The 15,147-nt window shown below is 57.6% G+C and overlaps 1 protein-coding gene across 5 annotated transcripts in view; it reads right to left on the minus strand.

Moving 5' to 3' along the window:
* Window positions 1-332: 332 nt before the first annotated feature.
* AGAP3 (ArfGAP with GTPase domain, ankyrin repeat and PH domain 3) overlaps window positions 333-15,147 on the minus strand; it is a 59,952-nt gene continuing 45,137 nt past the window's right edge. For 3 of the 5 annotated variants that reach the window (XM_012443045.3, XM_064370630.1, XM_064370765.1), the window contains 8 exons: window positions 10,859-11,027; window positions 6,422-6,589; window positions 4,620-4,757; window positions 2,712-2,866; window positions 2,516-2,606; window positions 2,134-2,356; window positions 1,168-1,423; window positions 333-1,030 (listed from right to left, as the gene is read on the minus strand). In XM_012443045.3, coding sequence (XP_012298468.3) covers window positions 824-1,030; window positions 1,168-1,423; window positions 2,134-2,356; window positions 2,516-2,606; window positions 2,712-2,866; window positions 4,620-4,757; window positions 6,422-6,589; window positions 10,859-11,027 — 1,407 coding nt within the window. In that variant the 3' untranslated portion in view covers window positions 333-823. The remainder of the gene's footprint in view (window positions 1,031-1,167; window positions 1,424-2,133; window positions 2,357-2,515; window positions 2,607-2,711; window positions 2,867-4,619; window positions 4,758-6,421; window positions 6,590-10,858; window positions 11,028-15,147) is intronic. The other 2 variants (XM_064370611.1, XM_064370780.1) reach the window with 1 other exon arrangement.

Genomic DNA, 15,147 nt, shown 5'->3' on the forward strand with positions numbered 1-15,147 from the left:
ACTGCACTCCAGCCTGGTGACAGAGCGAGACTCCTCCGTCTCAAAAAAAAACTGCCTGAAGGTGGGGGAGGCAGCACCCAGTAGGAAGCAAAGAGCTCTATGTCCTTTCATCGGGGCACTGTGCCATGCTGCTGAAAACTCAACAACACCCTGCCAATGGAAGGCCGAAAAAAGAAAGCAATGCACGTAGGAGATTGAGGAACAACCACCTGGGACCCAGGCGAACAAAGGGAAGAAAAATCTCAGAACACGGCAAAGAACGAGAAGGGACGAGGGAGCAGAGCTGAGGGGTGCGCTACGGAGGGCAGCGATGTAAAAGAGGGAAACAAGGCCACACACACAGTCTGGTTTATTGGCTCATCATACACACACACCAAATATGTACACAAACATAAATATTCCAATGTACAAAGTTTACATGGGACTCACAGATCACCCCTCATCTCTTTTATCCAGCAACCCCACCCTGTGCCGTCCTCCTTCTGTTTCAGGATGAAGGCGTGTGAGGGGCTGGCACTAGGAGGCAGGGATCTGGAGGAGGGAGAGGTCCTGCTCCCCTCTCCTCACAGGCACCTCCGAAGGGTCCTGTCCCTTTTCAATGGCACCTTAGGGCAGAGGGCTAAATCCCTCATTCCCTCTCTGCTGCAGCTCAAATCCCCAAACTCTCCTTGGTCCCCTTTGACTCTCCTCCCTCATTTCCTCTGCTTCATCCTTTCTGCATGTCCCTGCTTCTCCATTTCTGTGTCTGTCCCCGCAGTGCCTGGAGAGAGGAGGGTCTTCAGGCCATGGAATCCTTCTGGCCCCTCTGCCCTCTTCCTGGGCCTTATAGGAGGCTAGGACTGCGGTGCAGCTCAGCAGAAGGGTTGGTGCCATTGGCAGGCTCTCTGTTGGGGGTAGGCACTAAGCCACAGCCCTCCCCAGGGCAGCCATGCTGTATCAAGATGTCTGCACACTCCTGGCTGCCAGCCCGGCGAGCATAGGCCAGTGGAGTCAGGCCCCGGGCGTCCCGGCTCCTCACGTCTACCCCGTACTGTAGGAGAAAACATGTCTACAGTTGGCATGACATGGGAGGAGAGAAATTGGTTGTAGGGGAGGAAAGAAGAGAGGCTTTCAAAGGACGGGGCCAAGAAGAGCAAAGTCAGGGCAGGCCTGAGGCACGTGACTCACCCAGATGAGCAGCTGCGTGAAGACAACGTTGGCCATGGCACTGGAGAGATGTAGGGCCGTCCGCCCGTCCCCGTCCCCATAGGTTTCGTTCACCTCCTCCTTGGAACCATGTGCCAGGAGCATCACCAACAGACGCAGGTCATCTTCCACCACAGCCCGGAGCAGCTGCTGCCCCAGCGGCACGTCTGAGCTTGGCAGTGGGGCCAGGAAGAGCTTCTGCTCATACTTGGCCCGTATCCAGTGCTCCTTCTCCTCTCTGCAACCACAGGCCCATCAGGGCATGAGCCAAGGAAGGACACCGAGCAATGGGTGGGGCCAGAAAGGTGGGCAGAAAGGAAGCAACACCGGGGGGACAAGGGAGAAACGGTGAAAGTGAGAGCAGAAAGGGAGGAGAGAAGCCTTAGAAACTCCAGGCACACAGAGGGCCAGTGGGTCATGGAAAGGGGGTGGGAGAAGCTGAAAAGCAGGGAGACTGAAGGGAGGCCCCCTGGGTACAGTGGGGATGTGGGGGCCGCGAGGGCAGGAAGATTCCAGGCAGGCCCGTGTTGCAGCTTATCTGGCCGTCTGAACTCTCTTGGATTGGCAGTGCTGGAACAAAGCGGGTGGGGGCCTGCACTGGGGGGCCGTGCATTCCCCTATCTCCCACCCATTCTCCCCATCTCAGAGCTCCGGAGTGGGCACTCTGCACCACATCGTGATAGGGGCCCGGCGCATGCGCCTCCTGCTGGCCCCTGACCTGCTGATAACGCTCAGCTCAGAAAGGGCTCAGAAAGGGCCCGTTATTGTGAGGCGCCTGAGTGACAGGCACCAGAGCAGGAGGGGCAACCCCAAGGGGCCAACTGCCAAGCAGAGCAACGGACAGTTTTAACCCTTCTAACACCATCACAACCACTCCAGTCTTCCCCGTGCTTGGAGCCCCCAACGGCCCCCCTACTCCTGGCCAGCTCCAGGGCACCATCCGCTCACCTGCAGGCGTCAGGCCCTGGCTTGGAGTAGCCATCCAGGGCCCCCTCCCAGACGCTGTTGGCGAGGGCATTGCCCATGGCAGTCATGACAGCCAGCAGCTCAGGTGGCCAGTCGTCAAGGTCAAGGGAGCGTACCCGGGACAGGTGAGCCCCCAGGTGTCGGTGGATGCCCGAGCACTCGATGCACATCAGGGCACCCAGGTTCAGGCTGGCCCAGTCTGGATCTAGACAAGGAGAGAAGAATGATATAGCAACAGCAGGCAGGCCACCAGAGGGTGGGACAATTAGGAAAGTCTTCCCTGTCCTCTTCCCTGTTCTTCTGATGCTTGCAAAGCTTTCCCCGGGCCGTCCCCAACTCCCAGCCCCACCAGCCTTGCACTTACTGGGGGCATCGCAGTCAATACAAAAGCTGTTGCCGCGAACAGTGCGGACAGCCTGTACAGCCAGAGCTGCGTTCTGGTTCCCCAGTCGCGTCTGTCACACAGCAGGAGAGAGAAGGGGTGGCTGGTCAGTCATGAGGCTCCTTTCAGTCCCATCCCAGCCAGGTGCTCTGTGTGGGCCCAGTCACTCTGTACCCACCTTGTCCTTGGCACTGCGGCAGCCTTGCAGGCTGGCAAGGATCTGGGCCTGCACGCTCTGAACCCACAGCTCCCGCTCCTCTGCCGTTGAAGCCTCGAAGTGCCACGTCTGCCCGGTGAGGGACACCACCACAAATTCAAACGACTCTTCTGCCTCTGTGTGGGGGATGTTTATGCCATCAGGGCTCCTGGCCCGCAGGCACACCCGGGGCGTGCCATCGCCGCAGCTCCACTCACTACCCAGCTCCACTGGCACAGGTCCTCCTCCCCAGGTGCAAGGCCACATGCTCCAGGACAAGTTGCAAGAAGGAGGCACAGTAAACTTGCAAGATTAGCTTGAGCTCCCAATCCTCATTCTTAACCACCTGTGGAGCTCAGGTGAAAACGGATGGGGGACACAGGGTCTTGGCACCCCTAGCACTGCTGGGAATGGGTATGAAACCAGAGAGGGGTGCTTCCTGGAGAAAGAAGAGCCGAGTATCTGGAGAAGGATGCGACAGGGTGCTAGGAGGCAAATGCTGGGAGAGGGTGGGGGAAGGCGGGTGTGGGCACCATCCGTACATGTCAGCTACAGCCGCCTCATTTTGCAGCTCATTAAACCCAATATTCCTGACGGCGTCAGCGTGGGGCTCCTGGGAGCGGGGCCCCCTCCCCCACTACCATAGTATAGACAGGAAGGAAGGGCATGTGGATGGGGGAGAGGAGGAGAGGTTTTCTCCAGGACCTGGAGCATGTGAGCAAATAAAGGCCTGAGGGCATCTGTAGTGACAAGCACTGAAGGCTGGACTGTGACCCCAAGTAATGTGGTGAAGCTCTTCCAAGCTTTCCTCCCCCAGGCCCCGGAAGACAGCCACATGAATCCCATTCCCAATGGCCACCGCCCCATGGGTGAACAATTCCTAACAAGCAGTGTGACTGTGTCCTGGGGGCTGGAAAGACAGCATAGGTACCTGTGGTAAGGCCCCAGGGTGAACCCCAGTTCTGCCAAGGCCATCCCTGCTTGTAAGTTCTCACTGCATCTTGGCCCCAGGCAGCCTCACCTCAGTGACACTGACATCCTCTGGAATTCCTACTCTGCTGGGCCCTTGCTCTCAGGGTACCTTCCCACAGAAATAGAACCGGTGCCTCCTTCCCCAGGCACCATCACTGTGCCTTACCTTGCTTTCAATCACAGACTTTGAACTATATGATCTCTATGATCATTTGTGGGGCTCAGTCTGCCAGACCAGAAGGGACACCCCATGCTGTAAGTACTAAGCATTACTGTGTCACAGGTTGGCTAGGTGTCTCTGCTCACCTGACCCATACCTCTAACCCTGACGATTAGAGCAGAAATGAGAAATTATGAATCTATAGAAGTTAAACTTATTTGGGAGCAAAGAAACTCCAATCACTTAAGAAGAGGGAAGTTTTGAAGATACTTTGGGGAAAATCCGAGGCGCAGCAGTATAATAGAGGAAGAGAAAGGTCCTAGGGAAGAAGGCTTCAGGAGCTGGAATTCCTTAGCCTAAGGAAAACTGAGAGACTCAGCCAATCTGTACACATGTATTAAGCACCTAGTAAGTACCTAGCACTTATTAAACTTGGGATGACACAAAAGACACAAAATGCACAGGTCCCACCCGCACATCTTACAGGAGCTATCGCAGTAGCAGTCTGCTGTCTTTTACCTTCTTTAAGAATATATGAAGCCCACATTTCAACAGAAAGGGTTTCAGTTAGCAGAAGAACTTTTCTAAGATACCAGGTCTAGATTACCAAAAGAAGTTGTAGAACTACTTTGATGAGCAATTACTAGAAAGTGTTTAATCCACTGAATTTTAAAAGAAATAGGTGTTACTTTTAGGGTACTATCCCCAAGTCCCACTGCCCACCTCCTGTGCCCAGTTTCCCTCTGGGTCCCCCTAACCTTCAGCAGCACTGCTGGGGCCGTCTGGTCGGGGGGTCCCGGTGCTCTTTTTCCTCCGGTGCTTCTTCCGGTTGGAGTGGGGAGATGGGGGAGGCTCCAGCTTGGGGCTGGAACCAAGCACCTCAGCTGGGCCACTGGCTGGTGAGGGGAGAGTTGGAGAAGTGTGGGAAGAAGGGAGGCAGAGGAGGGGAGGGGCACAGGGCACTGGGAGGAGGAAAGGACCAGTCCTGCCAACTGTAGCTAGGCCACACTTGGGAGAGCCAGCCAGACACCTCTCTCCAGGTGAGGGGTCTGCCTGGTTTTCCCAGTCCCAAAGCTCCCCAGCCTTGGAGGAGGAAAATGTGGAGAAAGAGTAGGAAACTTAGGCAGAGCAGGATGGAGGCAAAGGGAGGAAACTGCCTCTGCAGCCTGGAGGGGTGGAAGGCAGCCCAGGGAACTCATGGGGAGCTGAAGCCCCAGCAGCTCCGCACCAAATTTATCCTCAATCACACTCCCCGCTCCTCACAATTAATAGCAGAATTAGAAACAATCAGGGAGCTGCCTAATTACTGTCAATTAGAGCGCGCTAATCAAGCTCCGTCTCCCACACCCCGCCCGGCGCTCACTACTAAATGTCAAACTTCATTAGAGGCAGACACACTCCCTCCCTCCCTGCCTTCCTCCTTCCAGACTCAACAGAGGGCCCTCACACAGGGAGCACAGGCCACTGGACCAGTGACCCAAGGAAAGGGCCCCTGGCTCCCTTTCTGCATTCCTAGCTCACTTCCCCCAGGGGTGCGCTGGGTGTGGATTGGGAGGTGGGGCAGTTCCCTGTGCTGGCACTGCCCAGCTCCTCTCTCAAGCCCATGCTCCTGAGGCCAGGGCTACTCAGAGACTGGGCCCTAGTGCTTCTACTGGGAGAGCTCAGGAAGGGCCTTTGGGAAGCCAATCAGAGAGAACACCCTTGGCTGGGGTGACAGTGGGGTACCCTGGGCCTTCCTGTCATTACACCGTCACTCATGACAAAGGCATGGAAAGAGCAAGGGACAGGAAAGGAGAGCTGGCCCCATGCCCTTTTGAGCCTTCAGAACTGCTGATGGGATCTGTGGTCAATGGTGAAAGAAGTAGGGTCAAAAGAAAAGCAGAGAGAAAGAACAGACAAAGGGGCAAATGGAAGAGCCCTGGAAACAAGTGGAGGGGGCAGACAGGAGAGACGGTGGAGTCACCGACCCACCTAGGATGGGTGGAGGCCTATCTGAAGGGGGCAGCACAGGTGGAAAATGACCTTTCAGGGCAACTCCACGGGGACCTCCCCACCACCTGCTCCACAGTAGCGGGCGAGATTCTGCTGCCTTCAGAACGTGGCTCACACAGCTTAGAGCGCCCAGCCTCCGACCTCCCTCCTCAGCCGCTTCCCTGTCCCCCCCTGCCGAGAGGCTGATGAGCTAACTGCACAGGGGGCTGATGGGGATGCGGGAGCCGCCACCAGCGCCGCCTGGGGACGAAGGGGAGGAGGAGCTGCAGAGGGCGGGCCTCTAGCACTGGCCCTAGGCAGGGCTGCAGGCGGGTGGGGGCTCTGGGGAAAATGGCTGCACTTGGAGGCTGAGGAAGGGACAGTGCCCCTACTCTGTTTCCAAGGCAACATCAGTACTAGCCCTGAAGCAAGGTCTCTGTGACAAGCCCTGGAGGGCCCAGCTGGGCTCCACCCCTTGGCCTGGGCACTGTCCCAGGGCAGCCTCCCAGGCCAAAAATGCTGCCCAGTTTCCCTCCTCTCTGTCACTGGGGCCCCAGAAAAGGTGGGAAGCAGCAGAGCCACCACTCACCAGGGTGCTGCACGCCTGGGGGCAGGGCAGTGGCCTCACTCCACTGGTCGGCGCTGGAAACGGAGCAGGAGCGCTGGTGCAGCCCCTCGGGGCGCGGGCCAGCCCAGGCTGAGCTGCTGAGGGGGCGCTCAGAGTGCAGGGATGCGCTGCTGGCCGAGTGGGGGGCACCTGGGGGCGGGAAGGGTCAGACTGGGAGGGGAGGCCGGATGGGGGAGGATGCTCAGAGATACTATCCTAAAAATAGGGCTGCAGGGCAGAGCCTGAGAAATTCCAGCAGGGCACTGGGTTCATCAGGTGGCAGGCCAGGCTTCTGAGAGCCAGGGGCTGTGCAGGGGCCCGGTGCGCCTTAGAAAGCAGCCTGTCCCAAGACCTTCACGCCCTCCTCTCTCCAGGAGCAGAAAGGTCCACAACACTGTCCCCTCATTGTGATCTGGGAGTAGGGAGGGGTCAATGAATCAGAGAGCTCCCAACTTGCAGAGCGAGCTGGGGCAGTGCTGACGCCCATCTCCGCAGTGTTCCTGGTGGGGTCCCTCCTGGCTCGGGCCCCTGCACCCTCCATTCCAGTCCACATATGCCATTTGCTTTGCCTCAGCTTTACTGCCATACTGACGAGAAATAAGTGTATCAAATTCAAGTAATTATGTCTAATTAGTATTAGTAATTATCCTGTTGGGCTGGAGAAAATTAATCTTTCGTTTCCCATCAGGGAAGAATGGCAGAGCCAGGGGGAACCAAAGGCTCTAGGAAAGCCAAGGCTGGGGCAGGCGCCGCCAGCAGTGGAGGGAGGACAGAGCGCCGCAGAATCCTCCCACCTCACTCCCATACTGAGTCCCTGTGGGAGAGATTCGGGGAACAGCGTGGGGCCCCAGAGGCCTGTGACACTTAGAAGGCCTCAGTTGGAACACTGAGAACCTAAGCTTCCTTCCCCTTCTTCAGTCCACCCAAGACTGAGACCAGAGTGACATGGCCCTAGGTGGTCTAAGAAAGCTTGAACCTTGCAGCCGAGGAGCCAGCCAGGTGCTGGAGGCCAGTAGGAAAGCAGAGAAGGGGCCCAGAGCCAGCCAAAGCTGGAGGCAGAGGCCCAGCCAGGGGAAAGGCAGGCGCCAGGCCTCACACCAGCCCTGCAAGTGACGGGACTGAGTAGAAGCCCTGGGTAGGAAGCAGGGTGCTGCAGCGGCTAGAAGGTAAAGGAATGCCCAAATGTGCCACTCTCTGTGGCTGGGATGACGCCTAAAGGCGGGGAGCAAGTTTGATGTTTCTCTTGTGTTTGTCACAACACCCAAAACAGAACCAGACACACAGAGAGTGCTTAGTCACATTCATGCAGCACGGAGGCTACAGGCCAGTCTCCATCTCCAGGCCCCAAAGGAACAGGCAGATGCCACCTCCCCTCCTCTGCCCTCACAGGTCCTGCCTCAGGAAACCTTCCGGGGTGTACACTTGATCCCTCAGACACCTTGCTTCTCCTCCCCCTACTTTCATTCCCTTCCAGGTTCCAAATTGTACTCCGCCTCATCCCTAGCCCCATCCAAAGCCATCACAGGCCCAACTTCCACCCCAAGCCCCCCAACCCAAAACCCTGAGGGAGGGAAAGTGCTTTCCCTTTTCTTTGTTAATTCTCCCCTCATTACGCCTGCAATCCCACAATCAGTGTGCACTGTAATTGTCGAATTTGATGCTAATGATTAATGAATTAAACATGGAGCCATCAATTAGTCCTCGGAGGATAATTCTGCATAAAGCAGCGGATAATGTAATTACAGTAACAAAGATAATGAGATGTTAACATCGCCCGGTGAGCGAGAGACATGTGTGAGTGTGCATGAGGGTCGGTGTCGGTGTCGGCACGCGGCAGCGGGACGCGGGCTGGGTGAGCACTGTCCTCGAGCTCCTGCGTGTGGGCGCTGTCATTACAGGAGGAAGGGCATGCGGCTGCCTTCTCCATGCTACTGCTGCTCCCAGGTGAGGGATGCCAGGGACAGACATGGGACAGGACAGTGTCTTCTCATTTCTCTTGCTCTAGAGAAACAGCCCAGCTGTCCTCTGGCTCCCTGCCCTCAAGGGGAAAGGGACTCACTCAGGCCTGTTCCTCCCTTTTTGGAATGACAGGAGAGACCCCAAGCTGACCAAAGGGGCTCCTGGGGGCTGGTGCCAGAGGGCTCCCTGCAGCTCTGATCCGTTGTCCAGGCAGAGCCCTGAAGACTGCATGTGACCTGCCCTCAGGCCGGTGCCACCCCACAGCAGGCTCAAGCCGCCCCCAACACCCAGCACAGCCTTGTGATGGGTGGTGGCCAGCTTCTTCCTCCTCAGCTTCCTTCCTTCCCTCCATCCACCTCACAGGCTTCCTTTCTGAGTTCAGAGTGGCTTAGAGGAAAGAACATGGCTCCTCAACAGACACACCTAGGTTGAGCCTCACCCAGCTCTCCCACTTAACTGTGGGACTTTTCAGACAAGTTTGTTAGCCACTCCAAGCTTCTGTTTCCTCATTAAAATGGGGACAATGACCTCTACTTAGAGCTGCTACGGACCTGGGGCCTGATGCAGAGGCATCCACTGCATCAAAGACACTTACTGCACCATAGATAGCCACTGCACCATAGACAGACAGCCACTCCACCACAGACAGCCACTCCACCACAGACAGCCACTGCACCACAGACACCCACTGCACCACAGACACCCACTGCACCACAGACAGCCACTGCACCACAGACAGCCACTGCACCACAGAGCCACTGCACCATAGACAGCCACGACACCACAGACAGCCACGGCACCACAGACAGCCACGGCACCACAGACAGCCACTGCACCACAGACACCCACTGCACCACAGACACCCACTGCACCACAGACACCCACTGCACCACAGACAGACACTGCACCACAGACAGACACTGCACCACAGACACCCGCTGCACCACAGACAGACACCCACTGCACCACAGACACCCACTGCACCACAGACAGCCACTGCACCACAGACAGCCACTGCACCACAGAGCCACTGCACCATAGACAGACACGGCACCACAGACAGCCACGGCACCACAGACAGCCACGGCACCACAGACAGCCACTGCACCACAGACACCCACTGCACCACAGACACCCACTGCACCACAGATATCCACTGCACCACAGACAGACACTGCACCACAGACAGACACTGCACCACAGACACCCGCTGCACCACAGACAGACACCCGCTGCACCACAGACACCCACTGCACCATAGACACCCACTGCACCACAGACACCCGCTGCACCTTGCACATCTCAGTTGGCAGCATCAGGCACCTACCCGGTGGCTCCCCTGCCTTCAGCCTGGTGGGCAGTAGTTCTGCGAGAGCGAGCCCAGCACACCTGTTTCAGGTGCTGCACCTCCCACAAGGACCACACCTGGAGGCATCATCGCACCTTCCTTCCCTCTAACCTGGGCCTTCTCAGCGGTGTTCCATCAGCATTTTGAGTGGGGCAATTCTTTACTGTTTGGGGTCTCTCCCATCCATTCCAGGGGACTTAGTACCCCCAACCACCTGTCCATTAAAAGTCTGTCACATCCTCCCATCATGGTGACAAGCACAGGCCCTGTAGGGAGGTGACTCACCCAGCTGCAGACCACTGCTGCCAGGTGCTGACTCCTGGGGCAGGGCACAGGCATGGCACCAGCAGGGCAGGGTTTTGGGCAGCTGTTCCTGGGCCCAGGGAACATGAGACCCAATGACCTAGGATAGCGTCAGGAATACAGAAGTCTCAGAGGAAAGCAGTCAGGAGCCAGGGGCTCTGGAAGCAAGGGAACTGAGTGTAGAAGGATGGCCCTGGAAGAGCACCAGGCCTGGGGGCCCAAAGGAGGAGGAATGAAGCAGCATAGGAAGGGAGTCCCTGGGGACAGGGGGCCTTCCACCTGAGCCAGCACTCTCAGTTGAAAAGGTAAGAACACCACATGCTTCATGGAGTTTCCTGCCTCCAGCTCCTGTCTAAATTCAGTCCTCTGAGCAGAGACCCCACCTCTCAGTCCTGAGAAGATGCACCAGGTTGATGCCAGATAGCTCCGTGCCCTTCTACCTCCTCTGTCTCCACATGGCAATCTTGGCTGAGATGCTGGCCATGCACCCAGAGGCCCTGCCCCCACCCATCGCCAGCTTCAGATCCAGATGCAGAGATGGGCCTAGGACCACCAGCACCGCTACCCGGACATGACACTACCTGGCCCCGTCTGACATCCAGGTCAACTGCTGGTCTAGACATTTGCTGCTACCTCAACTAACTCCATGAGAGCTGCATTAGGGCACGTGTCTTTGGCTGAGATGACCTTGAAATGTGATGCTGGCCAGCACCCCGTGCCCAGGCCAAGAAGAAGCCAAGCCCAGAATGTCTGCCTGCCTCGGCTCCACAGCAGCCACCCCCATGCCCCCACCTCAGCAGCCTCCTCACCTGTGGCCCCACCCAGCTGTGTGTTACTCCGCTCCACAGACAGCCCGTTAGCACGGGGGCTGGTGCCCGGAGCTGTGGTAGGTGTGGCTCGGGGCAGGCGCTTCCCAGGCACTTTCACTGTCGTCCGCAGCAGGTCAATCTCCTTGCCGTGGATGTTCTGCATGTAATCCTAAAGGCCAGGTGGGTGAGACAAACGAAGACTGGTTAGCAGCAGCCATCCAGCACTGAGCCTCACAGCTCCCAGGTCTCTCCCTGCTGTGGGAAGAGAGAGAACACTCCAATCTTGAAAAGCAGGACTCTAAGCCACAGAATGTCTCCGAGTCTGGATTACACCTGGATCTCCACAGTGCCCAAAGCAGCGCTGGGGGACTTGGCCAGGAGAGAGGCAGAGTTGGGGGTGGCTCAGGCCCTCAGGAATGACGGCTTAGGAGGCAACAGCACAGAGCAGGCCAAGTGCTGCAGAGGGGAGCTGAGAGACTCGGGGCCACGGGTGACAGGGTGGCCACCAAGCACTGCAGACCCCACCTGGGCATTAGGAACCTTCTAAAGCCCAGAATCATCCCGACCCTTAGAACAGTGTCTGACAACAAACACTTGTTGAACAGTTTAAAGAGACGCCTCTTTTTGCTGGACTCTGGAATACAGCAACAGGTGCCTGGTCTCACAGGTGCCACCGATTCCCTGGCGACAGTCATCGTCATCGCCGTCATGTCATCTGCCTGTCACGTGCAGGGTGTTTACTGTCCTACAGCAGTGTATTTATACACTTCACGTATGACCTCGCGGGATCCTCACCACCTGAGGGAGGCAGTGCCTGTTTTGTAGATGAAGGAACTGAGGCTTAGAAGGGCTAATCTGCCCAAGAACACACATTTAAACAGTAGCAGAGTCAGATTCATGCCGAGGTTTTTCAGATTCCCAGGCCTGTGCCCCATGCGCAGGCTTCCTCCAGCCCGTCCTGAGGCTGGGACTCGCCCTGCCTTCAAGTCAGGGCCCCAGGAATAGGGGACACTTTGTGCTTCAACTCACCCACCATTTAGGTAGCAGTGTGGCTGAGTGCAGGGAGGGAGGATGGGGGCTGGCAGTGTCCTGGCCTGGAGCCCCCCGTGCCTCCTCCTTCCAGCCTCTCCCCATAGCCTGTTGCCTCCTGCTTCCTTGTCCCTGCCACTGCCCCTGAGCTCCGAGGCAATGCCTAGCTAATGCCCTTGGTAACATGGCACAAATTCCTCCCCAAGGGTCTCTGACCCTTCCTGAGAGAAGAACCTGGGTGGGGGTGCCAGACTTAACTTCTGACCAACTTACACTGATTGGACATAAATCTGCTCCTTCTTTCCCCTCCATGAGCACCTCGGAATGTCTGCATCCTGAGGGCGGCCGTGCGAGGGGCTGTCCCAGATGCGTCCTCCTGCCCTGAGGAGCCCAGCCCTCACCTTCACTGCTCTGGCTGGCAGACTGCTTTCCCCCCAGGCTTGCTCTCTCTTCTCACCCATTTAGCTCCAGGGAAAACCGACACTGTCCTCTGCTGAAAAGAGCCCGGGGGGCCTGCTGCCTCTTGGGAAGCAGTGGAAGGGCAGGAAATCTCACCAGGGCTCTCTCTGGGAGGAATCATGAGGACATAAGTAGACAAGGGGTCCCCTGGTCCCAGGTCACTAAGAAAAGGTGAGGAAGTTACCACCTAGATGGAGGAAAAAGTGCCAAACACCAGCCTCCACTTGCACTTCTGTGGCTGAGCTGGACACCACTCACAGCTCTGTGTCATCAGGGGAATGGTGGAAAGACCTGGCGTTAGCATACCGCCTCCCTGCCCAGGTCCAGCCCTGTGGGCTCTAGCTGAGCCTGAGGTTGCCTGAATTCTCGAGGTACCTATGGCATCTTCCCAGGCAGGCAGCCCTTCAGGAAGAGGACCAGGGGAGTAACCAACCAGAGAAGAGGAGCTGCGCCTGGAAGCTGTGTTCGGAGAGGAGCCACTCCCTGCCACTGCTGCTCCCTGCAGCCTTGGGCTGTACCTGTGCCCTCCTGCCACCCCAGTCCTCTGTGAGGGACGGTACCAAGCGCTTGGCTCCGAGCATGTGCTGAAGTTCCGTTCACTGTCCCACAACCACAGAGCGACACAACCGAGGGACCAGTGAGCAGCCTCCCGCCCGGGCAGGGCCTCTTTGACAACCTCTCAGCCCACACCTCGTGGAGCAGGACTCTGCCCACAGCTTGGGGCCTTGCCAAGGTGGCTGAGAAGGAAACGGACCCAGGAGCCCCTCCTGCCTTCCCAGCATACCTCCATCCATCCTTCTCCAGCACACCAGGCTGCACTTCACTGGCCCCACTGGCCCTCGGGTCTTGCTTTCAGCCCTGTGTCCACCAAGTGACTTCACTGCCTCACCCCTTCTCTGCGCATCCCACACTCAGCTTCCTGTCCCTGGTTCTTGTCAGCAGTCCCTGTACACAAGCACGTCTTAGATCGGCTACTCCAGACAACAGTCAACAGCTGGCTGGGCCAAAGGCACAGCTGCAATCCCTCCTTAGGGGAGGGGCTTGGGCTGCTCTAGTTCACAAGGAGGTCACAGCAGCTGCAACAGTTTTTAGGCCCCATGACAGCCTTGGGATGCCCGGGCTGGGGCATGGCAGGAAAAGCTGACCCTATGCCAGGAATAAGAGCTGCATAGGGGGACTCCATTTGGGGCTAAGGAGCCAGAAACCGGCCTCAGGGGAAAGGATGGCCCAACTTTAGCACCTCTGATGGCACCAGCCAGACGCTCCGAATTCCCCGAGCAGGCTGGTACCCACAGCCCCGGACTCTGTGCCCTCCTGCCCGGGCAACTCTGGAGCCTGGGCCTGGAGGAGAGTGGAGAGAAGCTTGAGGAGCAGCAGCAGGGATGGGAACCTCAGACAGGCAGCAGCGTTTCCCTCCGTCAGCAGAACGGGGAGCATGGTGGCAGTGGCGGTGGCTGCTCAGGAGAGCGGTCACCACGGCTGCCTTTATTACCCACCATCAAACAGCAATTTCTTCCCCAGCCTCCTCGCTAATTACCCAGCCAGCGTTCTCATCTCGTTTTATTACTGGAATTAACAACGAGTTCAGAGCGTGGAAAGCTATTAAGATGTGTGATTAAGCCACATTCAATTAGTTTCTACAAACAATTTAATTGATGTTGCAGATAGAATTAACAGAAGGTGATTGTGTGAATGGCTCCGCTGGCTGCAAAATGGGGGAGGCTGTGGCGGGCTCTCTCGGGCCAGGCAAGAAGCGGGCGCGGGGCTCAGTCTGGCCCACCAAATTGGCCTCTGTGTGTCCCATCCAGTCCGGCCCCCATCCATAGGTGAGTCACCAGCCCCGATGCTCAGGAGAGACCCTTGCTGGAGAGGAGAGCCAGACTCAGCCCCGAGTTCTGTCGGAGTCTCTGGAGGTGCCAGAGCTCCTTCTCGACATGCTTCCTGCCAGGGTTTAAGGTTTGAACAGCCCAGAGAGAAGTGGCTGCTAGAGAGGTGGCCTGCTCACTGCTGGCAACCAAGGAGCACACTCAGGTTGGAAGAAGGTGGCCAGGGGATGGCGGGGGCAAGGCAGCAGCGGAGGGAGGGAAAGCGCGGGGGTGGCACAAAGGGGCCTCTGCCAGAGACCCACAGACAGCTGGGAGGGAGCGCACAGCGCCACAACTGGCCCTGCCTCCACTGTAGCCATGTGTGCTTTGGGGCCTGGGACAGGATCTGGGTGCCAGGACTTCCCGGCCTGTCCTTGCAGCTGAGTTCTAAGAAGTCACACAGTGCAACAAGTGCGGCTTGGGACGGCACTCCTGTGGGGCTCAGATGCCCACCCCAGCCCAGGCAGGCAGGCCCGACTCCCTCCTTACTTGATAGCACTCACCCTGCTATGAACTCTTCTGTGACTCTCTCAGCCAGCCCCAGAGGGAGGTGCTCTTGACAAGTGCAGAAAAATCTGAGCAATGCTGAGAGCCAAAGTAATGGGTCCCAGCCTTAGCTCAGCCACCAGCCGGGTGACTCTGAAAAGCCACCAACCCCCCTGAGCTCTGCTCTCCAGCTGGCTGTGTTTCCTCTTCCGAAACCAAAACCTAGCCCAACCCCACAACCCACCTTCTTCCACAACCCAAGACACCCTCTGCCACCCCTCTTCATCCTCACTGCCTCCACTGTTGGCAGAGGGCACAGACGGTGCACCAAGCTAGGGCCACACAAAACAGAAAGGAGCAGGTAAGAACGGTCAGCTCCACACAGGTGGGGAAACAGACATTTCAAACAGGCCCACTCCCAAGCTCCCCCATTGAGATGGACAGCTGGAC

Source organism: Aotus nancymaae, unplaced genomic scaffold (genome assembly GCF_030222135.1).
Source record: "Aotus nancymaae isolate 86718 unplaced genomic scaffold, 86718_ANA_hifiasm-v0.15.2.pri h1tg000002l, whole genome shotgun sequence".
Classification (NCBI taxonomy): domain Eukaryota; kingdom Metazoa; phylum Chordata; class Mammalia; order Primates; family Aotidae; genus Aotus; species Aotus nancymaae.